At 37.4% G+C, this 27023-nt stretch overlaps 1 protein-coding gene across 1 annotated transcript in view; it reads right to left on the reverse strand.

The window, feature by feature from the left end:
• Positions 1-24956, reverse strand: part of LOC113078265 (alpha/beta hydrolase domain-containing protein 17C) — a 39262-nt gene extending 14306 nt beyond the window's left edge. The window contains exon 1 of the mRNA XM_026250594.1: positions 23995-24956. Within this exon, the coding sequence (XP_026106379.1) occupies positions 23995-24479 (485 nt within the window). The 5' untranslated portion in view covers positions 24480-24956. The remainder of the gene's footprint in view (positions 1-23994) is intronic.
• Positions 24957-27023: the final 2067 nt, after the last annotated feature.

Genomic DNA, 27023 nt, shown 5'->3' on the forward strand with positions numbered 1-27023 from the left:
ATTACATTTGTGTCTATAACACTACAATTCGTGGCAATATTTTCATCAAGACATATTAGATAATACAACTGTGCAAAATGGCATGATAGGTCAAGAACAGAAGAAAAACAATGAGACATGAAATGCAGGCTCCAAAAAAAGCTGAGCTAAATGCGCTCAAAGGAAATACTAAATGGGGCGAGTGAGAAGTCCAGACATAGACAGCCAAAGGAAGGAACAAAAAAGCACTGATATGCTCTTCAGGTTTTTGTTCTCAAACTTTCCTGGGCAGCTTTGCTGTCGGGCTGACACCTGATCAGAAGCGGCGGCTCTAAGGAGTGCACCAGGGTCACCGACTGAGAGTTTTGAAGTGTGACCTCAGATCAGACTATTACAGGTATTTACCAGAGGCTTGCCCAAAGCGGAGTGAGAGGTCTCAAATGCACACACACAGTGGTTCAAACTGTGTCCCGTGAAGAGCGCTGGCTACACAAGCTTCTGAACTCGACTAGCTTTGGTGAGATTTTATCAGGTAACGGAACATGAAGGCTCCTCCTCCGTTTTCCACACAGACAGATATTATATTTATTATTCAGTCAAAAGGGGAAGAATTTACCAATATATATATATATATATATATATATATATATATATATATATATATATATATATATATGGTAACACTTTATTAACCTGTTAACTGTCACCCCGTCTAGTATACGGGACGCCTACGTTGACTATACTATATTACAATCAAATCTAATCTAATCTTGACAAACTATATATCGTTGGAAAGGTCTAAGACTCCCAAATATATATTTTACCAATATTGTTTGTTAAAAATTATGTAGGAAAAGTTATAGATTAATTTATGACAAGAGTGCACCCTCAGAAATCTACATTACAAAAGGAGCTTTGACCTTTGTTTAAAATCATCAGAAGTTATATATTTCTTGAAAACATAAAATCTCAAAATTCAACCTTCAAAACACATTTTAAAATCAGACATTGCATTACCATGTAAATTGCACATCAAAATCATGTTACAAAATGTTTTCAGTCATGAATTATAAAAATTTAGGTTTGTATCATGCACATTCAAGTCTATCTTCAAATATGTGAGTGACAATTAACAGGTTAAATAACCTTCCTTAACCTTAGTTAATGCATTAACCAATGAGCAATACATTTGCTACAGTATTTATAACACTTGTTTAATGTTAATTCATATTAGCACAGGTTCATTAAATATTAACAGATACAAGTTTCGATTTGTATTGTATTGTTATTAATAATAGTCAAGAAGGAACAATTTAACTATAAAATATAAATTAGTGTTGTATATAATTAAACAGGGGGCTTTTTTTCCATCAAGTGTACCTAGTAAAAAAGACAGTCCTCTTTAAGCAATGGTCCCACAGCATCTGAATAATCAAGTGATTACAATTTAAGTAATTGATCATAAGCAATACATGATTCCTGACCAAAAGACATTTAAAAAATAAATAAAATAAAAATGGATAGGAAAACTTTCCTAATGGAACTATAAGGACTCAGAACTGAACTCTCGAGTGCAGAAGAAAAGTTTCAAAATGTCAACACACTACTACTCCCTAGGAATAAGTGACCTACAAAGATCAGTGCAAGGGCATGTCACGGAGTTTTCAGAGAAGTTGGAGTTTCAGAGTTGCTCACAGGAGGTTACAGAAGACAAGAACAACATACTGCTGTCCATTTTACAACTTGCAGAAGACCACCAAGATATTCAGAAACACCACCATAGTGATACTGTTTAAAAGGAGAGGACAAAAGTTGAACTTACTGGTGAAAAGTACATGCTGTTATGTTTAGAGAAAAACACCACATACCACAAAACTCCACAGCAGAATGTCAAGCCGGAAAAACTCCAACAATCATTGGTAATTCAACATAACAATGACCCGAAACACAAGGTTATGCAAACAACTACATCACAGCAACAGGAAATTCCATGTTTCTGAAGGCTCAGATGAAAACAGAAACACTTTGAGGTTAGATGGATATCAGGATACCTGGATGAGTCAAATATTAGTATGGATTAGGATTGTGCCGGTGAAGAAATTTTCCCACAGGTTAATCGATGCGTGATAACATCGGTATCACTGGGCGGTGGGGTTTTCTGGGGTTTTCCATATTTTCCTTTGCTTTTAAATGGCTTTAAATGCAAGTGCAAATCTAGTCTGTTTCGAATTGGCATCAGTTTGGCATCAATCATCATCTCGAATGCGATTTTCATGCACATCTCATCTGTAAAGACGCTCCTGTAATTAGAAGTATATCTCCAGCACGTGTGTTCAGATCAGGGTTGCCAGGTTTTCACAACAAATCCTGCCCTGTTGCTTCTCAAAACTAGTCCAAAACTAGCCCAATCGCGTTTCCGGGAGGTTCCCCAATAAAACATTGCTTCCCGGGGGTTAAAATATACGTTTTTGAGCAGGGTTACCTTGGTAGAATTCGCATTTTAGGGGCTAAATATCACGTTATTTGTATTGGGGTCGCTGTGACCCGCGGACATGAAAAACAACCTCAGCCTTGGCAACACTGGTTGGCATTTACTACACCGAGCCGTAATTCACTGACAATCTACACAAAATCAGTGTTAAAATCGCAGGCGATTCTTTGTCGGTTTTGAAAGGGATTTTGTGTTAGTTGTCGGTAGACTACGGCTCTGTATAGTAACTGCCGCTCCACCTGAACCAGTGTTGCCAAGTCTGTGGTTGTTTTTCATGTCCGTGGTTTGAAGCAATCCCAATACCAATAACGTGATATTTAGCCCCTAAAATGCAAATTTTACCAGGGAAACCCTTCCCAAAAATGTATATTTTAGCCTCGGGAAGCAATTTTTATTGGGGAACCTCCCGGAAACGCGATTGGGCTAGTTTTGGACTAGTTTTAAGAAACAACTGGGCAGGATTTGTTGTGAAAACCTGGCAACCCTGATCTGAACACACGTGCTGGAGATATACTTCTAATTACAGGAGCGTCTTTACTGATGAGATGTGCATGAAAATCGCATTCGATTTTTTGCACAGCCCTAATATATATATTTTAGTTGCACGGCATACACCTTGATGTAAAGGTGTGCAGTGATATAACTGGTGTTGCGGCTTAACACAGGTAACAACAACATGGACTATCACAGCAAGTATGGATTGGAAAATTGGTTTGGATAGGGAACCAGGCCAAAATAAACCAATCAGAGTCGTTTCAAGCCTCAATATGCTTCCTTGTCACTAGAGCGCTGCAAGTAATTTTTTTTTTGGAAGGAGAAAACCCCTTTGATTCAACGTGCCGGGAAATTAATTATTCTTATCTGATATCAAATATAATTTCAGAGATTGTTGATGGTGAGATAGCAAGAACAAGGGTGGGATGATACCTCAAGGATCAGCCAAAACAAATCCATTTCCAAACACTGAGAAAACATCAGAGACTGGTCCGGAATCAAGCTCGAAAAGAGGGAAAACTCTCCGAGCCAGGACATTCTCGCTGCGTCTAGCACAAGCATCCCTTTTTTTCCTATGTGGAAAACTACTGAAAACACAAGCATGTCGAAAACACAAGTCTATGCAAATGCTGTGTTTCCTTAACCTGAATTAAGGCAATGAGAAATGGCTTGTCCAAACAAGCACCGGGGTCTGATTCCATGGAACAGCTGGAAAAAAAGCAAATTTCTGTGTTTAAAGCCAAAGCAGCACAAACAGTTACGCTCACGAGCCATTCACTGTGTTTTCCTGAACTGAAACAATATGAAAACCTGAGAGAGACTGGGAAAGATGTGCGTTTGTGTGTGTGTATGCTAATCTGGGGAAAAATAAGAGGAACTCTGTGATCATGCACAGGAAAAACGGCACGCACACACACAGTAGTCTGTTTTGTGAAATCGTCTTACCGCCAAAGCAAACATTTACAGATGGATTTTGGGCTGAAATTCACATGCTGTTGCCAACCTGAAAAGTTTACCCCCAAAATAAGGCTTACTGTGAATGCCCTGCTGGCTTCTCAATGGAAACAGATGCATTTCTGTGTCTTACAAATTCTTAAGTAATCCATATGCATATGAATTATGGATATGCAAATGATACTTCAAGCAAGCACTGATGTGTGTAATAGAGTAGCAGCTCTGTTTACTTGCAGGAGTCATCTAATGTCATCCTATAGAATGCACAAATTCCATTGACTGCTATTCAAAAGTACTCTAGTGAAAATCGTTTGCAAGAAACTTTTTAGATGGACTCTTGACAAAAACAAATCGTCAAAAATGTTTTAGGTGAAACGAGTTTCCACTTTCAGTTTGAACAAACAAAGTACTTAATGCTAGAAGATTAAAGATAATGTAAGCAGTGTCAGCCGTTCGTTGTCTTGCACCAGATAGAATAGAGCGCAACAGTCCGTTCCGAAAATAAAAATCCCATTTATTCTCTCTATCGGGGAACAGATTTTTAACAGTAACTTGTAACCCATTAAAGACAGACCTGATGTGAGCTTTGAGGTTGTTAATCGGTGGGAAATGCTTTTGTTAAAAGTCATCAGCCAGCATTTTTTCATCTTATTTTTAAATAACCGCATAATGCCTGGTAGTAACAACTACATTAACAATTATTCTGCAAAGAAATCTCTACCATTCAGCTGAAATGCTAATTATGCCATATATATGCATATCTTACAATAAATGTAAAATGTGATTTCTATTCATGCAATCAAATTCTATAAATCAAAAGTTTTTCAGTCATTTGCAATGATTCACTGTAGACCCATTATAGATGTTAACTACAGTCTCGTACCTTTGTCTTTTATTCCAATTTACAAAACTCAAATCAAGGCCTGTAATGTTGGGATTCACCTCATAACTGTGTAAGGAAAATTTTTTAGCTCTTTTCTTTAAAGAAGAATCAAATCTAAAGATTCAAATTGCTTTAATTGAATGGATTCCAAATTTAATTAGTTTATACTTCATCAACGGTTCATACAATTCTGTTTATATTACTTCATGGACAACGAGAATACAAACAGAATGATAATAAGCTACGAGCTAGGTAGCATAGGATCTGGGCAAAGTTTAATCTTAAAATACACCTCACAAGACAACACTTCTTTATAAATGAAACAAGAATTTATTGAGATACTATATTACATGGATATAAAACCTAATGGACACACACACACACTGCAGAGGATGATATGGAATATGAATGTCCCAGGAGTAAGTTAGTCATTAGATCACAAAAATCACAAAAGCAGAGATGCGTCTTGTAGTTACTGCTTAAGATCAATTTCAGATCAATCAGATGCAAGACGGAGCATGCATTCCTTAACATGGCTCTTCAACTTATCACATGGGGTAATATCTTTGCAGGATTTTGTTTAAAGGGGGGGTGAAATGCTCGTTTTCACTCAATATCCTGTTAATCTTGAGTAATCCTTCATAACTCCAAAAAGTCTTTAGTTTTATTATATTCATAAGAGAAAGATAGTCTGTACCGATTTTTCCCGGAAAAACACGACCGACTGGAGGCGTGACGTGTCGGCGGAGCTAAAGAATCACGAGCGCCAGTAGGCTTTTGCGTTGAAAGCATTTGGAAGCTGTGACACTACTTTGAGGAAAAAACCATCATCCAAAACAAACCATGGCTAACAGTCAGATTCAGCCGTTTATTTATGATCCAGAATCAGATCCCGAGGCTGAAACTGAACGAGAGCAGCAGCAGCAACGACTCGCTCCGAGCGGGGCTCGAACTCGGTCTCCGGCATGGGAGGGGACGCACTAACAAGGAGGCAGAGATATTTTAAGCAGTTTTACTCACCGCCTGCGGTTCCAACACACGATCGTACCCCTTTTTCGTTGGGATTGCATCATCCTTAAGAAATAAACTATACGCAAATCCGTCGTCAAACTGGGCCTTGTTTGTAAAACAAGCATCTTCGAAATGCAGGGAACAAACACAAACACTTGCACAACTCCGTTGATGCTCTGTAAAAATAAACTCCATCCACTGGTACCTTAATGCAGTTTATTCTTTGGTAATCTGTGCAGGGTTGTCTTGCCCTGGCAACCAAAAACACACTTCTTTTGTGACATTTCGCGACGCTCTCGCTCTGATCAGTGAAGTATGTTGTGCTCTCAGTGCTCTGCTATACGGGAGCGCGCGCTCTTCCGGCAGAAGTGCCTCAGGACCCATATAAGGAAATTCCGCTCCATCTAACGTCACACAGAGCCATACTCGAAAAAAAAACTTTCCGAAACTTGTGACAAACCGGAAGGAGTATTTTTGGAACAGAAATACTCCTTCAAACATACAACTTAATTTTGAAACTTTGTCCATGTTTAGCATGGGAATCCAACTCTTTAACAGTGTAAAAAACTCAGTATGCATGAAATAGCATTTCACCCCCCCTTTAATAACTTCTATAACGTGTTGTACAACACATTCCATTCAAATTACTATCTTTTCATTCATTCACACTCTTGCAAAGATCGCGGTCATTCGTTCAATACTAAACTTTCCATATCGCACACCCATTTAATTGCAATAAATGCTAAAAGGTGTTATAAAACATTAAAGTTGCACTGAATACCTTGAACACATCAAACATATTTTAGACATAAAACATTATTTGTGAATATAGTTGTAACAACGTACAAAAACTTCATAATTAAAGGAAGGAGGCGGCGGGAACCGGCGGACATTCAAAACAAAACTTTAAATGATAAAATAAACAAAACGTGCGATAGCCCCTTGCGGACGACTGAGAGAGACAGGGTCCTTGTATCCTGAGCCCCTTTCACACTGCACGCTGGACCCGGAAAATTGCCGGAACATTGCCGGGTCACCTTCTGTGTGAACGCAAACACATTCCGAGATTAATCCCGAGTCGGGGACTTAGTAACACTGCAGGGTTCAGTCCCTGAACGAGCGCTGAATGAACAAAAGCCAGAACTAATACCGTAAAGGGTGTGTCGTAGTGATGATGCATGTTATCACTCAACTTTTTTTGCGAGAGTTTTTAAGGCAGATCAACGTTCATGACGAAAAAAATGTGCAAACTGTAACAAAGCAGAGATCAGGTAGTTCCTCACTTTCCGCGCTGAAGCTGAGATCACTCGCCAGTTTAAGTGAAAGTGTTTTCGACTCGTACATTACACGTCACACCCTGATTTCACGTGTCTTTATGGGACCTTTACGGCTTGTGTGTGAACGCATGCACATATTCCAGGTAAACACGGGCACAAATTTAGCGACCTGGAACAATTGCCGGGACTCATTACCGGTGTATTTTCCGGAATCGCAGTGTGAAAGGGGCTTTGTGAAAAGAGATAATTTTGTCAACTCTTTTAATTGGAAAACAACACGGCTGACAGGAAACAAACTCAGGATAGAGGTCACGTGATTAGCTCATGATTCGTTTTCTGACTACCGGGACAGACGTCTTCCGTTGTGGAATCACGTTATCTCTTCTCTTTATTGCTGACACAGGCATAGCAATTCCTCCGGAAGTCGTGGCATAGTGGTTAGAGAGTTTGACGCCTAACCCTAGGGTTGTGGGTTCAAATCTCAGACCGGCAATACCACGACTTAGGTGCCCTTGAGCAAGGCACCGAACCCCCAACTGCTCCCCGGGCGCCGCAGCATAAAAATGGCTGCCCATTGCTCCGGGTGTGTGCTCACTGCTGTGTGTGTGCACTTTGGATGGGTTAAATGCAGAGCACAAATCTAAGTATTGGTCACCATACTTGGCTGAATGTCACTTCACTTTCACTTAATGACAGGAAACAGGTCCAGAAAATTGGAGCATTAGCCTTTAGCTAATCATTAATGGTGTTCAGATTGCACAGTTCATTTGCGTGCTTTGTTCACTAAGGTCCTACAACTGGTTGGTTTGCTTCATGGCAAAAACAAACACCTTAAAATCGATTTTTTTATCCTTACAGGAAAAATTAATGAGAAAAATACTTCTGGAAACTAAAAATAAATGTAGGCTAGATGGGCACTGTTATATACTTCAATTTATATAGAGTATTTACACCTTTCAACCCAACTGACCCATGTTGTTAGAGTACATCACAGCAGCATCCATTTGTTATTTTAATAAGTGAAACTGTCAGTCAATCATAGCAGCGGATGTTTACTTACGAGTCTTAAATGCGCCCCATCTATAAAAACAGACTGTTTTGCAGAGAGGCTCAAAAACAGGATAGAAAATGGCCTATTACTTCTAAATTATGATGTTATTTAATGTTAAATCACACGTGATTTATTAAGTGAACCTCAGAAAACAAATTTTGTTTTGTTTGCAAGAATCAGCTAAAGCATCCATACAAGGGCTTGAGGCATGAGGTGATCAGAGTCAGCTGAAGTTTAAACTTTATGAACTTCCCTGCACTTGACCAATATAGTAAACCCTGACCTCATGACCTTGGTCACATTCTTCCTCCATCTTGAAAACAGCAAAATAGATGCGAGTCATTATGTGAACAAAGTTTCAGAATGTGCATTGCAAACAACAACAAAAAAAAGTGAATTAATTTGCTGCTGAAACCCTCCTTAACATGGCTTCACAGCTGTGCAGGATTAGAAGACTTCATGCATCTTCATCCATATGCCATTTTTTCTCTGCAATAACTGAATGTCACATGGATGTGGTTCAGTGTTCCTGGCTGTGGGTGAAAAGGGCATTATAATTAGCCAGCATTACTGATGATACCTGGAGTTTTATGCATTACTAATTTTCAGGCAGTTCATTAGCCGTCTTTACACAGACAAACACTAAGTCTGGTGCACTGCGTGAAGAATCCAAAGTAGTTTCACTTGCAAGGTTAAAATTCAGGGGCATTTGTTTAGCCCCTAACGAACAGAACAGACACAGTTTTAAGACTTTATTCACATCATGCACGACACAGGATCAGCTCCAAATACAAGTGAGCTACACAGAATTTAAAAACATCATAGGTGTGCATAGGTGAAAACCAACGATGCATTGTAAGCCACCTACAATGCAGACATTGCAGTGCAACAAGGAAAAGTGAGAGATTATCATTCAGTAATGAAATACTGATATTATTGATCAAATACTGAAAGCAACTCATTGGTAATCCCAAACACTAATCAAATCAATTGAAGAAGTCAAGTCTACAAATGCAATGCATTTGAGAAGCGCTATTTGTATGATAAACAGTTGTCGTGCCTATAGTAGAGCATTCTGAATCAATAGCAGTTAGGATGCTGCCTATGTAGGCAGCAGACAGCAAAGTGGCTCATTTGGTTTTATAGCAGAAACACTGAATACTAAGTAGCAAGTCACAAAACCTGACATGAGTTCCATTCTATCCAACACACCAATCCTACTGGCAATTACAAATAATCCTCCGACAACTGACACCAAAGTAATTCTGCATTCTCAAGAAAGCAAATTAATCATTGTAAAATGTCCAGTGAATGTGTCTGGTAAGCAACCTGCATGCTTTCACCCGTTTGTCTGCTGGGAGTAAGAAACTGCTGTTTTAAGAGGATGTCCTCTGACCTAATGTTCCTCTTTAAAGAGAGACTACACGTGTAAACGTTACGACAATGTTTCATGTACTGCATGGAGAAGAGCTCCTAAAGCACTTTGAAATCCTTTTACTGCTTTTCTGTTCAGTCAGGAGTGACCTGCCAACACCAGATTACCCCTGGTTCATAAGATTACTTCTTTCAAAGCAGGAGTCAAACACCACATGGATGTAATCAAATGCAAATGCACTCTAGCAAATCTGAATTTGCCTTCCAGGTTAAAACGTCTACTTTTAAAAAATGGGATGGTTCACCCAAACATGAAAATTGTCATTTGCCATCCCTCATGTTGTTCCAAACCTGGATGACTTTGTTTTATCTATGGAATGCAGAAGATGATTTTGAGGAATCTTGGGCATTTTTTGTCGATACAATAAAAGTCAATGGTGTCCAACATTGTGTTTGGACCCAAAGTTCTTCAAAATATCTTATTTTGTGCTCCACAGAATGACAATGAAAGTTAATGACAATCTCTTTAAGCTTTAAAACACAAACCCATATGAAAAACCCGAAGAAAGATTTCACCATTATGGCCCATCACTGAATTATTATATCAGATAGATGCAATGGCTGATTTGGGGCTTGATTATATTTAATTGGGAACTGAATGGATTGAGAAGTTAACTAGAATTGAGGTGGTTGAAACTGAGGATTTAAAAAAAAAAGTGCTTGGTGATAAGGAAAGCCAAAGAAGGAAATTAATAGAGGAGAAACAAGTTACATTTTGATGTGAATATAGAATCATTTTCATTAGCCTGCTATAGTGTGTCTTCAAAAAGTTCCAAAGGGAAACCCTGGATGACTTCTAAGTATTTAAATAATTAACCCTCTTAATATCCATAGTTTGCGCCCTGTCCACACAAACATGGGTATTTTCCAATCCACATGATTTTCTATGCGCCGTTCATCCACATGCAAACACAGCACCAGGTCATTGAAATCAAAAAATAAATTTAACTCCTTCCAGGGTGATGATTTTTAAAAATAGTTTGCACCGTTATCGTGTAGACCGCGAAACCGGAGTTTTTGGCTTTTGACATCAGAACTTGCTCTTATCTCCGTAAATTTCTTCACATGCGTGATTTCACATGGAGCAGCATTAACTACATACGTTCAATTTTGAAAATACAATGTATGATTAAACGATTATTGCAGCCCATTCTGCCCACTTTTACAGCACTGTGCTTTTATTACTCCATAAAAAACCACATTCATGTGCAAATCAGTAAAATCATGTAACGTGACATTTGCTAAATGTGACGTGCTTGATTTATCAAAGTATATTTATTCACGTTTTTAAAAGCATGAAAGAGAAATTGCGCTGCTCCTCAGGAAGAAATATGCGCTCCGAGAGGAACGGAACACGGACATGTTAAGTCATCTTTTAACTCAAGGTGCGGAACTAAACGGTCAAATCCATGCAAAAACATTGCGCTTGGTCATTATTCATATATACTTTCATTTTTCATGTAATAAATGAACGTAAAGACTTGAGAATGAAATTCACATGTAACAGTAATTTGGATCCATGCAGCTCTTAAAGTGACAGCGGGCCATGTTTTACTTTACATTTGATTATTAATTTCTGTAGGCCGTACCACGCTACATTACTTTTTTCATATAAACTGCTATTAATACAAAACTAGAGCCAAACTAAAACTGAATTATAAATAGTATAGTGAATAAATGAAATAGTCATACTGCTTGAGACTTGCATAAACAAAAGCACAGTTTGTTTCATTTGTTGATTGTGATTTCTGCCATAATCGAGCAGCCCCTAAATTTAAGAGTCTACTAATCAGATTATGAAAGCGGAGCGGAGTGGGAAGTGAAGTGACGTGATTTTGCCTGGAGCTAGGAGCAAATCTTTCGACCTTCAGAGCGTTGAGGTTTTCACTCGCTCCGAGAACGCTCCACCGCTCTGTCAGGAGCACAAATTATGCCAACTAATGCATTAAACGATAAGCTTTACAGTGGATCAGATACGAAAGTTAAAATGTTGATGGACTAGTGCGGGAGGTTAAAACTTGCACATAACGTACAGATCGGGCGCATACATTCAGGAATGAAGAAAAATGAGAAAGTTACAGCATATTATTTTGAAATAACTACCCTCAGCTTCACCATAGTAGAGAGAGACGTTGCACAGACAAGCTAAGCGAGTTAAGCGGTCATTTAATATGGACTCTGGCTAATTGAAGAGTTCCAATAAACCAAGTTTCTTCTTGCATCGTAACTAATCTTATAGTATTATGCATTTATTTTTCATTTAATATAATTTCTGAACAGAACCTTGATTTTTCAAGCATTGTGAAATAATCTTGCCGCAGAGTGAAGATGATCAGTGGAGCGGGAAATGGTGAACCCGGAGCGGACTGATTATTGAATGCTTGAAGTGCTGAGGGGAAATGTTTGCCACTCCACTCTGCTCACATACTGCTACTAATACTCTAGTAAAGAGTATACTAGAGAAACTAGATTTACTTGGTGTATTTGCAAAGCTGGTTACAGTCAACAATGTCTTAAGGGGACCATCAAAATGTATGTAACCATTGCATTACTGAAGAACATACAGTTCTTGAAACTTCTGGAATCAATTAATCTTGGCTAATTAAATACACCAATACTTCCAGTTTGTCACCCATACAGAAGAAATACCAAAATAGATATTTTCCTACGGAGGAAGGCTTTGAATGTTGTGTTGGACCAGTTCTGTTGGGAACAATGAATCACATTTGAAAACCTGCAGCTGACACAACGCCCAATCTGACCTGAATCAAACCCAAGTTGAAGGTTTTCCTGACCTCAGGTATTCGAGTGTTATGCCAAGATCCAGGCTACAGTGTATAAAAGACACCTGTCTGAGTCTGCAGGTGTAGTAATCTGCAGTCAGTGACAGATTCTGATTCAAAGAATTGTGAAGGACTACAAGAAAGAAAGGAACCAAATGTAAAAAGATCAGTGGAGAGAGATGTACTGTGGTAAAAACTGTGAAGGTGTAAATAAGACAAAGAGCAAGATTTTATGGTTGCTATGTCACAATCTCAGGGCAGGGAAAAATTAGACCATGCTTCACTACAGAACACACTTGCTGCCTTTCCTGCTCTCAAACCACATCTCTGTATGACTGTATTTGCCTTACTAGTGGTTTCTCAGTCATAAACCTCAGTGACAGACTAGTAGAAAAATCAGATGAAGACGCAGGCTGAAAGTAGTCTGGTTGGGCTCTCGAGGTCTTGACAGACACCAATTAATTGTTTATCATGCTGACGAACTGACGAATCTACTGTCCTGCTTGGATCTGGTATTACATTTTCCCAATAAAGATGCTGGTTGTTATAAAGAGGGGTTTTCTGGGGTTCGCCTAGACTTAAAAGACTTACTTTTAAATATATCCTTTCTAAACCCCATAGAGAGCTGCAGTGATGATTTTTGTGGGCCACCCAGGATTTGCCATTATTGAGCGCTATAAAAATATTCCCATAATGTATCTTGAGCTTGTGTTCACCAAAGTCCTTATCAGGCAATAAACCAAAAACCCATAAAAAAATAAAATAAAAACATTGGTTTTAGCATGATGTTACAGAAAGCTAAATAAATTACAGATGTGAACTTTTTTCAAGATTTCAGATCTCATTCCTTATTCAGTCCACTTCTACATGTTTGTTTGTATGGCAATCCTGTTTTTATTTCATTGGGAACCAGAGAGAAACATCTGAAACAACCGTTTAGTCCATCGCCTCCATTTCATTTTAAATCTGTAGGGCATGACAGACCTTTAACAGATGTGAGCAAGATGTCAGAAAGAAGCCAGCAGGACATCCCCTACTAAAATTGAGTTGTTTTGATTCAGTAAGCGGTATGCTGCCTTGAAGCTCAAAGTAATTTAACAGAAGTAGATTCTCCCTCTTTTCTATTTGGTTGGTGCAAAACAATCAGTCCATCACACAAAACTACTTTTGTCAGTTTACTGCTGTTTTTAATCGGGGGTTCTAGTGACTGTCTGCTCCTCTCATAATTTAGGATTTACTGATTTGCTGTACACAGTTTACCTGTAAGAAACCCATGTCTTCAGTACAGAGGGAGAAAAACCTTAAGCTTAAATGGTAAAGTGTGTTGTGGAGCCCTAGACCACATAATTCTCGTGCTCAAGCTCATATGGGGAATCGTACCTGTGAACACTCCCTGATTAAAAACAGCGATCCTCTATCCTCCTGCAGTCCTCATGGGGATCATGAACGGATGTTGCTCTCAAATTAGATTAACCAGCAGGGGTGGAAAAACGGCACGCGATGAACGGGAACACACCTCCCTAGCTCTTTACTGTGACGTTAGGGGAGCAGCTGTCTGTCACAAATACTGGAAAAAAGCTCAACTAGTGACTGTTGTGATACGGATGCAGGCTCTCCAAGTAAACGGCGGATGGGATGGATTAACACTGAAGTGCCAACCAACTTAAAATATTCACAAGTATTAAAACGAGAATCACGATTATTGTTGTGCATACTAAGAGGTCCGAAACCTCAAACTGCAAATATTAAACTTCAGACATAAATGATACCACAAATCATGTCATTCCATGAGTTGTAAGTAGAAGTGAAAGGAAACTAACTTCATTTACTCGCGTTACTGTAATTGGGTAGCTTTTTAAAGTAATTTTTAAAATCTGTAATTTTACTTAAGTACATTTTGTTTAAAGTAATGTACTTCGCTATTGTAATACAGAAAAAACTTCATAATCATGGGAAGGAGGAGGCAGGAAACGGCGAACACTTAAATCAAACTTTAATAACCAAAATAAAACGGCGCGACAGCCCCACGCGGAAGCCTGCCGCGCACAAACAAAACAAATCCCAGGCCTGGTCCTCTCTCATGCCTCACCGTCGTCTCTCCTCTTTTATATTCTTCCGATCTACTCTGTGGGACGCGAGACCGGCGAGTGGAGCAGGTTCCCAATCACTCCACCCGCCTCGCTCCATTCCCACGGCTCTCAGCCCCGTCCCACTCGTCACAGCTATATTTTAGCAAAAAACTACTGCATAAATAATGGGAAGGAGAACAAACTGGCACTAAAATCACAAGAAATAGACAGACGGACAAGACAGGTGTTATGGTGCAGACCAGCTAAAAATTAAACTTTGTCATAATCTGCCAAAGTTGAACTCTAAGGAAATTAAGTGAATCCCTGGCCATATTTAAGCTCTATGCAGTGCAAGCTGTTTTTGCCTAGGGAGAACAAACTTAGCAGCTTATAAATCTCAACATCAACCCTTCTCAAGCATGTAGCTAAGATAAATACTTGCATCGTTGCATTGATGGTTAAAATTAAGCTTTGACAGTTTAGCAAGTGGTTTTGCACCAATTAGCCAAAAGATTTAATGTTTAAAATATCTTTTGTTTTTTATTTGTTTTTGGGTTTTTGGTTTTTAATATATAACTTCAAATATGAGTATTAATATTTTGTGTCATATATCAAAACATTATAAATTTGCACGATTATGAAAAAAAAAATCAATTGTTGTTTATTCTCTTGAAATTGTAATTTGCGATTGTTAAATTACGATTAACACAATTTACATTGAATGATATTTATACCATTGTTTGATCCAACTGCATGCTTTATTTTTATATGAAAATAAACAAGCTGACAACAATAACTGTAAAACTTTGTGCTTTTCTATAGTATTAAGCCTCAAATGTCAACTATACATCGGATTGGTTTTTTCTTTAAATTATAAAAAAGTGGAAAAACCCTTAAGATAACATGTAGAAAGAAAAAAATGCATATTAAGCGCACAGAATAACATCATTGCCACTTTGAACGATTACGTAATTCTGGCATCCATAATTGTAAATCGCGATTATAAATTTGAATAATTGTTAGCGCTAATTTTATAGGCCTATCCCATTTTTGCCCTCCTCCCGCTATTAAAATGTAACTAAATAACTTTTACTCTGAGTAAATTTTACATTAGCTACAACATTTTTACATTTACTTGAGTAGAATATTTTAATACTCTTTCCACCTTTGGTTGCAAGTGATCAGACTTATGATTTTTCTACTTACAAACTCAGACCAGTCATCTGAAAGTAAGCAACCACCCAGAATACCTTATCTACCACTATTAACATCCTACTCAACATCCCTAGCAAAAATATTCTAGTTGACTTCAAAGTTTAAGACCGTTAAGAGAGAACTTTGATTTGTATGCTAAAAACGTTACGCAATGACCCCTAAAATGATCTGAATTTTAAAGTAAACTTAAATTACTGCTACCCCCAATAAATGCGGATGGAGGATGGGGGAGAATTCTGTACTATTAAATGCTTCCGAGATATCCCCAGCATTCAGGAAGTGTGTATAAATCTAGCAGTCCAAGTGTGCACCACTGATCAGCCATGCAGATCATTTTCAGGTCAGAGCTGTCAGCAAAGAGGAAGGTTAAAGAGAGTCAAAGTGAGGGACCTGAGCACACAGTACAGTAATTACAGAGGAAGATCTGCCTTTAAAAGCAGGACAAACTCAGGCTAGTAAAATAACGTTTAAAAGAAGCGAAAAGCAAGAGTGAGCGAAAGAATACATTTTCCATTACTTTTCACAAACTTCTTCCAATATAAAAGGGAAATTTAGTAAGAAATATTTAAATTAACAGAAACTGCCTAAGGACTCTAAGACATGGAAACAGTGTGGTTTAAAAATTAATGCAGTTTCAATATGAGCAGCAGAAGATGGAACCTTGAAGGTAAATAGATCATATATATGAAAGCTTTTGAGTTGACAGTGTTTTTTCAGTGTTCTGCATTCCGAATGGATCAAATGGTTCAATGCGAGCGTCATAAAATCATTAAGAGGAAAAATTGTTTTATATGTATATGGCTTCAGGAAAAGCTCGATCGACAACTTGGTGCCCTTAACAACATTTAAAAACAATATTGCCAAACTCATCTAGCCAATCTTTTCATTGTGTCTCCATGTTCTTTTCTAGTAAGAATACAATTGTGTTCAGACTACAATATACTTGCTATAAATCATGACAGATTAGTGCATCTGCATTTTTCTCTAAAGCCTTTTTTGACTGGTCTCATCCTCCCAAGCTCTGAGGCTACAACAGCAGCAAAGCTGAATAAAATGTGCACGTGTGTGGAATTGCCAAAACTCAAAGGAACTGGTTCCATTTCAACTGAAAGCCTCCCAAGTTGCAGCAATTTGTCCCAACTTTTTATTTATTTATATTTATATACATTATTATTCATAATTTGATGCACCAACAACACTTCTGGACACTGCTGAAACAGGTACACTGTAAAAACAGTGTCGTAGTTGGCAATAAAACAATTTGAAAGATTATTGGAGAAATTACCATTACGTTTTTTTTTTTTACTTCAGAATATCACATTGCATACATACTCCATCAATATTTTTAAGTGCATATAGGTCAAACATATCAAAATAAACAATTTATAAAAATCTTAAAGACTAGCAATAGCAAGCTAGATTTAAAAGCATAAGATACTAGAAAGCAACACGCAGGTGAGTTTTTTTATTTATTTTTTTAATCAGGGTTGGAGAAAAACTCTGCAAGACTGTGGCTCTCTATGACCCACTTTGGCCACCTGTGTTATAGAACAAAAAAAGCCTGTTTAATTCTAATGATAAGCAGAAGGGTGGAAAATAATCAGATAAAGCTAAATTTAGCCACAATAAACCATAACCTATATTTAAGAAAATGCTACAAAAGTTTTAAAAATGGGGCAACTTTAACCTATTTTCTTCCCTTTCATTCTAAATTTTAGCAAAAGTTCAAAAGACATACAGTGGAAAAAATGTCGTGCCTCACAGGACCACAGTGCTACGTAAATACAGACATACAACAATGAAGTAAAACAGTATAAACTAAACTACTGACAAAGAGCCAGCCATAGCCCTGGAACCGTAGGTAACAGGCCGAGCATCTGAATTTGCCATCAGCAGTCCAAAGACCGCTCTGTCTGGTTCATTAGGAGCAGTGTAAATAATTCACACTGAGAACGAGAGAGACACTAGGAGCGCTACGGTAAAACCTGCACGGTCAGGCTGAACTTAATGAACACTTCGGTTTGAAATTGTAATGGGGAACATGTTTTTCCTTTTTCAATGACTTTAGGAAAGTTTAATTGACTGACTTTTCCCTCAAAAAACCTCTGAAGTTAATTTATTACTTGCATAACCCCCCAAGACCACACACACACCTGGACTGCCACAAGCAGGTGCACAGCACAGAGACAATATTAATGCCTGAAGAGAATCCTAAGACTAAACCTGAATGAATATAGGACAATTCACAAGCTACGGCGACACGTGGGACTTCTATCATTTATAGACCATAAAAAAGCTGCGAGATTAATGGTAAGAGGCAAACACTTACAGAATCACCTTACTCTGCTAAAGCTGGAGAAAATGCTCCCAAAAGACCCTAGCCTTCAAATCTTTTGTTGAAAAGATCTGAAAAGAGACTTTCCTGTGGACTGTACGAGCAATTCTGCCTATTGCCTTATGAAATGCATTACGCTCTATAAACAGAAAAAGACCTACTGCACAATGGACCGAATATGGGCCAGAAACCCGAGGAGAAGAGGAAGTGGTAAATAACGCATTAAAAAGTCAAATCCTTTGTGCTTTATCTTACTTGAGCAAACACTTCGGATAAAACCGTCAAATGTTTGGATGGAGCGAATGGCCTCAAAAAGGTGTCAGGTGCTGATATGGTAATACTTAAAACAGATTAGCATTAAAATGTACTCTGAGCTATGTTCTCAATTTAATGAGCTTTAATTTATTCAAATGAGTTTGAAGGATTCTGTCTTTGCATTGAATACAAATAGAACAGTTCAACTTCAGATTATTAAACTTTAAACTCATATCCGTAAAGTATCAGTTGTTAGTAGATAATTGCCATGGTAAGCATGACTATAACTACTGACTACGCTTCAGATCCCAAACATGAAATATTAAACTTCATCATGAAACTCGCTCTGTACCGGTGACATTATTGGCAAATCATGCGGCTTGTTGTTGGCATGCTATTACTCCAAGTGATTGGAATAATGACATTTCCAATTGCATTTTTCCAAAACAAGATGTTTGACGTTCCATTCAATTGCACCGGAGAACTTATAAACAATTTTCAAAAAGGCCATATTTATATATTTGTATTTTACTGGCTTCCTAATGCAGCAGCACGTAGGGTCCTCGGACTGTTGTTTCTGGCATTCATCTAATATTAAAACTAATTCCACAATCCAATGAATTTTTGATTACGGTGTCAACTCTGAAATACAAGTTCAGTATGATTATGATCTTTGCACTACATTAATGTTCAGCAAAGGTTTGCACGCCCTGTGAAAACCTACAGAGAATGTCCTCACTTACTACTGTTGTGCTAGCATACGTACTAGAGGCTCAGAGTTCATTTACCCAGCCATATGAGTATTTTCAACACTGTACGTCACTGTCAGATCAATTTCAGGGTAGAGCTGTCAGTGCAGTGGAAGGTTAAAGCGAGTCAAACTGAAGGGCTACTGCACCCAGTACAGTAATTACACAGGAACTTCTGCAAGTGCTGCCATTAAATAGAGTAAACACAGGAGGAAACGGCAGTTAAGCATAAAAATATAATACAAGCACATATATACATGCAAACATTTCAAGATATGCAAGCACTTCAGCCTGCAAATTCATAACACTAAATTTAGCATTTGCGCATTCCTGGACAGTTAAACTCCAATATTGCCCATATAATACTTGGGACTCATATACAGGCTTTTATAGGGTTTTGATGTAAACTCTACAGGAGAGGGACTCATCACCCCTGAAGGACCTGTATTACTTTAATTAGTACCATTAATATGAATAATTAATATTTTCAATTAGTTTTTATTTTTTAGATTTTTATTTGTATTTAATAGATTTTTTTTTATTCTGGCTATTTCTTAAGTTATTAATTATTTTGTTTGTTTGTCATCTTTTATAGGTTTATATATATTTGTTAATTGTCTATATATGTGACCTTGGAGCACAAAACCAGGCTTAAACCAAGTGTAATTCTTTCGAAATTTAGATTTATACATCATGAATAAATCTTAATAAATACGTTTTCAATTGATGTATTGTTTATTAGGATCTGACAATATTTGGCTGAGATACAACTATTTGAAAATCTGGAATCTGAGGGTGCAAAAAATCAAAATACTGGAAAGAAAAAAAAAATTATTATTTCAAATGAATTCTTAATGCATATTACGAATCAAAATTTTAGTTTTAATATATTAATACTAGTGATCGACCGATATTGATTTTTTATAACCGATACCGATTATTTGCATGTTTATGTACCCGATAACCGATATGCAGAACCGATATTTATTTACTGTTATACTTCTGTTTCTGACAATTATTACAACACAAATGAGCTGAAAAAAACATTTTATTTATAACAATCACTCCCTCCTTGCATACAAAAAAAAAAAAAAAAACATTATATTTATACACAAATAAATAGAGGGGTCTGAGTCCAAAACATTTAAGCGCACTGTTACTAAGTGTCTTTGTTTTAAAATAAAAGCTTTGATGAGGTAAAAAAATAAAAACAGGTAAAAAAATAAAGCACAAAAATGATTCTAACATATTGGTGGGGGCGGGAGGGCTATTTAGGAGTGCATAGCTATTTAGTAGTGTAACTTAATACTCCCAGTTAAGCAGAACTAGGTTTTAGTGTAGAAAACAGAGTCTTTCAGCATTCTGCCCAGTAAGCCTGCTTCCTTCAAAAATGTCATGCAGTGGCCGTGCTTGAGGCTTCCTGATCATCAACCCAGTCAGGTGCTGAGCAATATGAACGAACTTTTTTTCCCGAGACTATATAAAGTTAAACAGCACTTGTCAGTTGGCATTTTATGATCTAAATTTAATCTAACGTTAAATCATGAAATGCCAACTGACAAAGTGCTGTTTGACTATAATTTAATCAACCGCGATCGCGCATGGAGATAATAAATAATTAATTTCCACAAAGCGGTAGGCTATATTTATATGTGTATTAGCGAAATAATTGTTATGTAGTAAATGATAATATAATCTAGGGTGTTTAAACAAGATAATCTTGTCAAAAGTTTCATTCAGTGGCCGTGCTTAAGCCTCCAGATCATCCGTCAGTTGCTAAGCAATATGAACGAACTTTCTCTTCTAGACTAATGGTGAGCATATACAACAGATAGAGAATTAAATTCAACGCTTTTATTTTCAACATGCACTCATTCATTTCTGTTTTATTTAATTCATGTAAAGATACGTCTCTATTGGGGCAGGACATGATGAATTACACTACGTGACTCAATGAGTTGGTCTCAATTGTTTAGAAACAAGCTGCATAAATTAACTATATCAGGAATTTATGTCTCAGATCTCATTTGTGCATGTCTGTTATGTTAAATAAAGTTGATTAATTAAAGCAAACCAAGTAGAACATATATTTACCTGTGCACTGAGTTGTTGTTGACTGATCTCCTCAGACGCCCGGGCTGCAATGGCGGAAATCTCAAAACGGCCACAAGATGGCACCGTAAATCGGCGAATCCGATATTACAAAACCGATACCCGATTATGGAAAAATGCTTAAATATCGGGAAAAATATCGGTAAACAGATACATCGGTCGATCACTAATTAATACTAAATATCTTAATGGAACATGATTTACTTAATATCCTAATGAGTTTTGGCATAAAACAAAAATCGATAATTTTGACCCATTCAATGTTTTTTTGGCTAATGCTAAAAATATAAACTGGTTTTGTGCTCCAGGGTCACAAATAGTTTTTATTTTAGTACATCTAGTTAAACTTAGTGAAAAGGAGAAATGATACCTTGACAGTTAGCTAAAATAAAAAGTTGTGGGCTTTTTTCCCCCCTTTAATTTTCCTTTAGTTTATTTCAAGTGGCCCTTTGAAGGACAACAAACTGCAAAGTATGCATCCTAAAATAAAACACTACTTCTGTTCCATGGTTTCAACATCATAATTTACAGTAGAAACAGGGACCGAACTAACTAAGAATCAAACTCTATAAATAATTGATTATTGCCATGAAGCAGTATTTGAGCTTCCTTGTGGCCGTAATAGTTTCCTGGAAAGTTTGTATGAAAAACTTGCAACTCAGTAACCCCAGAATAGCCATTAAAAAACACTTCGTTACCACCTACAATTCACCAGAAGTAGCCATGGTGTGCTGAATCCACTTCTGAAAAGCTGTTTAGCAGCAAATACTAGGGAACTTACATAATGTCTTAATAGAAAGCAGCTCTGCACGTCACACAAACAGCAATTCAAAATAAGTGCACAAGAAACTGGACTCACAATTGATTTCAATAGATATTGGAGTTAGGATGTGGCTAACAATGCATCACAATTGAAACATACAAATACATAACACACAAAAACAATCGAGCAGAACACGGCATTCAATAAATGTAATTCTTTGGTAAAACTGAGCTTAAATAAGCATGCATATAATGCCTTAAAATGCTGCTTTCAGATTAACCAAACCAACCATGTATATTTCGCATTCAACCAGCCTCCATTGTTCATTAGACAACATAACCACTGCCAGATGTGCCAACAAATTATCCTGTCCCTACTTCAAAAATAATTATAGACATTTATACTCTCCAGTGTAAACATCTCTCGTTATATATTACTAAAGACAAGGCACTTTGCGCACGATTCTCTTCAATCTGCCAGAAACACATCTTTCTAATGAGATTGTTAAAGGATCTTAACAGGCTATAGTCTCTAAAGGCATTTTGTCTTGGATTGTGTCTGGATGACAAAATAAGCAATTCTGTTTGGTCAGGAGAGATTCCAATGGTTAGGATACCATCCATGGACCAAAACATGAGGTCAGTTGTTGTTCAAACTGATCGGTTTAGCCAACGGAACAATCAAAAGGTTTTCTTGGTTCAATGAAGTGAGATAATAGTTATGCTGAAAGATCAGCAGATACCAGAATGACCATTCAGTACAGAGGCTGTGATCACACCCAAGCCCACACGGAATCTGTGGCCACGGAATTCTGTGGAAAATTCAGCAGAAACTCTGCTTCGGATTTTTCAGCAGAAAGACGTTCTGAGAAGTTCTACACACCCCATGCTTCCTAAATATTAAACTGATTGCTTCACATTACCAACAAGGTCCATCTGAAACCTTTTATGTTTAAAATTATTGTCACAGAATTCCTCAGATTTCCCAAAACCAATACAGAAAATGTTTAACCTATAGTCAAACGAGCCTATGGACCATTTTCCACCAATATGGTGCCAGACTCTCATCTTCATCCAACCAACAAATATCTCATTAAAATTATAATCATTATAACGTCATGTTACAGAGAGGCTGATCGACCAAATTGATTAACCAAATCACTTCTCTTCCCACTTTGCCCAAATTCTAGCTTCAACATGTCGACACATGATTTGTATTTATCATCAATTATTTGTACATGAATTTTGAGTAAATGTCTTGTAAAATGGGCGTTCACTTCAACAAGATTCTTTAAAAATAATTTGTTGTTAAATTGATTCACACTGGCATTGTACCAGCCCAGCCTGCTTTAGATATCAGCACGAGCCAGACGAAAAACAGGATATTAAAACTTTTAAGACTGCCATTCGGTGATGTGAGATGTTCATAAGTGATTATGCAAGAACTTCAGTTATGTCATCACTCAGATTAAGTTAGTCAAAAAAGTGGGCGGGTTCAAAGATCATTCAAGTATTAAAATCAGCAGGACCTTAAATAATAAAGAGACAATAACAAATCAACCAATACTAGTCGTTTTACAGATGCTGTCATGTTAGTTGATATGCTGGAGCAATAATGCTGAAAAATCAGCTTTGCATAACAGAAATAAAAAAGATGGATTAAATGTTTTTAATTTCACAAAGAAAAAAAAATCAGTATTTTTGGTCAATAAATGCAGCCTTGATGAACAGAAGAGACTTCTTAAAAAAAGAAAAAAAAGAAAGAAAACTGTGATCTTAACAGTAAAAGACTGTAAAATGCTACATTAAAAAAACTGTTAATTGGTTATCGGTAAGTTTCCATACTATATACGGTGCATAACTGTAATTGCATTTAATGTCATTTTACAGTAAAAAAAGAAAAAAAAAAACTGTATTGAATGGTTCAAAACATATTAGTACTTCAGTATGTCAGTTTATTAACATTAGAAAGTTAATGAAATACGGTATTTTATTGTGAATTTAAGTCTGTAAAACTTAAAATGTCGCTGTTCATAAGAAAAACAGTAGTATTCAACAGTGTACAGGGGAACATCACACCATCACAGAACAATTGAGATTGGCGCTCAAACACAGAAGCACCTGCTCAGAAACACTCACTTGTTCCTCAGCACCTGCCAGGCCGCTTCGATATCAGCGTACAGGTTCTTCTCGGACGGTTTCCCGGTACTGACCCCGTAACCCGAGTAATCATAGGAGAACACGTTACAGTTGATCCTGGAGCCGAGGCCGATGTAGAAGCTGCACATCTGGCCCAGATCCACGGCGTTCCCGTGGGAGAACAGCAGTGTGTAGCGGCTAGCAGGCGCGCAGCGGACGAACATGCAGCCGAGCCGGTTCCCGCGGCTGGTTCGGGTCACCAGCACCTCCACGGCGTCGAGCTCGCGCTGTGAGTACTGCCAGTCGGCGCGCTCGGTGAGGTGCAGGCTGGTCGCGCCGCTCGTGTCCGTATGGATGGAGTACGTGGGCTCGGGCGGAAGAAACGCCAGTTTGGCCGCGATGCGACTCGGACACGGCGGGCAGCAGAAGAGCCAGCACAACTCGCCGAGGGAGAAGCTGTTCATCCTCGGGCCTTGCTCGGGCATGGATAGCGGTGGATACCGGGTGAGAGTCGGGGATTTTAGCGAGAGAATTCACGAACGGTGTCGAGGATGCTAAAGCCGTGCTAATTGGTTTCGGTTTGGTAAGTTAGCGGTTTAACGGTTCGGTGACTAGAACTTGGTTCTTGGCATTTTCAAAAATATTTACGTTCCAATCCAGCGCTCTTCCGTCTCGATCATAGGTTGAAAATGTCTAAAAATCGATCATTTACGCTACACAATCAACACCAAGCTAGCCGTTCACTTTCAATGTAAGCTGCCATTGCTCCCGCTAGGAATGCCCAAATATGGGATTTTTCCGGACGTGGCGGATATCCGGCTCCTGCTGGCGACGGCAACGTCACGAGCCCTTTTCCTTGGATGAGCTGCAGGATGGATGGTGTTTTTTTCAAAGTCATCAAAACTGTGAAGCAGATAAACTCAAAATGGGAAATATTTCTGTTCACGATATTAAACGAATAAAACCGTTAAAATATTTCAGTTTATTGTTTGTGTATTCCAGCACTGCACACTCTGGATATTCTCTAAATCAACTTTATTATGTGCACGCTTAATGCTTTTTTGCGGTATTCAAGGAGTTCGTAAGGTTTTTAAGATATAAGAAAAAGCGGTTGACCAAAATAACTATATTAAATTACAGCTACATTTTAATATAGGTCTACTCGGACTACTTTTTATTGATAACACGATTGCACGTTATTCACACAATAGCAATTAATTATTCATCATGTATTGATTCTCCCTAAATCCTGTTTTTCGTCTTTTAAATGTTTCTTTCTAAAATAGCCTACTGTTTATACACTCAAAAAGTCTTCCAGTTTTGTATTGAAGACATTCAGAGATCAGTCACTAGCAGGTGGCTATAATTACAAAGGAACTTGATCATTTCAATATTAAGAAGTGTTTTCTCAACATTTCAACATTGCATCAACTACTGATGAAAATCATTAATGTTTATTTGAATTATCCCTCGGTGGGTTATTTGATAAGTATTACTGTCTTGGGAAGACTTTGTCTTTCAAACACAATCAAATGCACAAATTCATGTTTTTTCAGTCATTTGTTATTAACATTTAATGCAGGGATTCAAAACTTCTTTCACCCAATATATTTACTTTGAGCTACCCCAGAGATTTTAAGGTAACAAGTTCATAAATAATTAACACAGTTCTCTGACATTGATTAAGTCTAAACATGACGTGCAGGTAAACAAATATTGCATTAGTAAGCGTTTTATTTTGAGGCATGATATTTTACAATTATTTAAATAAAATTATTTTATTACATTTATTTAAATTATACATTGTTATGATTTAATTAATTATTCACCTTTCATTTAACCCACAACCCCCCTGCAGTTCCTTCACAAACTCGATGTAATGTTTAATGCACTTTATGTTGTTGAAAACAATGAATGGAATATATTTTCTTTGCATTTTTATATCCCTATGGTACGAGATTATCCCATTTAAATCTATGTGATAAACGAGTTAGGTCAAAAGTCATCAAAAAGTAGTCTGATTATATTCCCTAAAATGTGTAGTGTAATGTAATCGATTACGTTACTGACTACAATTTTTTGTCATTTGGAATCAGTAAGTCATAATTTTCAAGTAATCAGCTCTTAATATATGGACACCTGGTAGGCAGCATTTCTTTATTACCAACCTTTAGCTTCCAGCTTCTTAGATTCATTCATTACATTTGGATAGTCTTCAGCTGAATTTTGATTTAGAGAAGGTGGAGGTGGAAATCAAGCTTCTCCGTCTTCTCCCCGAAACTGCCCACAATGGTTTGACAATAATGAAGTCACAAGGGTGATTCTCAGGTGATTTATCTGGACATGTCAGTTCATCTTGGTGCTCAAAATGTCCAAGTTTTATGAAAATGACACCATCTTTTTTTGCTTTTTAGCACAGGTGTCCGTGATTTAAGTTTTCGCAGTTACAGCTCTTTCACGGCTGTTGACTTAAGTTCATTTGGACACATTTCATATTAGTGTTCAACTGTCATTCATTCATTTTCGCTCAGTATTCTGAGTGCTTGTACTAAACACTGCTAAACATAACTTATATCACACTGATATTCAACCTAGAGAATATAGAAAAATGAAAAAGATAATAGCCACATTTGTTTTTTCACTGTAGCCTTCACAAATGATATTACCCCTTATAGGTTAATAACCAAGGGTGGTCAAATTATTTGCCTAACCACTATATTAATCATGTGTCCAGGAAATAAATATAGTATTTTATAGTATAACCTTATTGGACTGGGTTAAACCACTTATTTAAAACTCTTAAATTCTAGAAATCATCACATTCATTGCCTTGATAACACAACTTATGGGGTGAGATACGGCATGCGGGTGAAGCCACACTGAACGAATCACACAGTGAGACCTGCTCTTTTGACCACAGGTCTGTTGATTTCCATAAATAATGAAAGTCATGCACAGATAAAATGCACTTTATTTCCTTAAAAAATATAAAATGCAGATGGAGCCAGAGCAATCAGCACCCAGTGCAT

This window comes from Carassius auratus, unplaced genomic scaffold (assembly GCF_003368295.1).
Source record: "Carassius auratus strain Wakin unplaced genomic scaffold, ASM336829v1 scaf_tig00025010, whole genome shotgun sequence".
NCBI classification, from domain to species: Eukaryota; Metazoa; Chordata; class Actinopteri; order Cypriniformes; family Cyprinidae; genus Carassius; species Carassius auratus.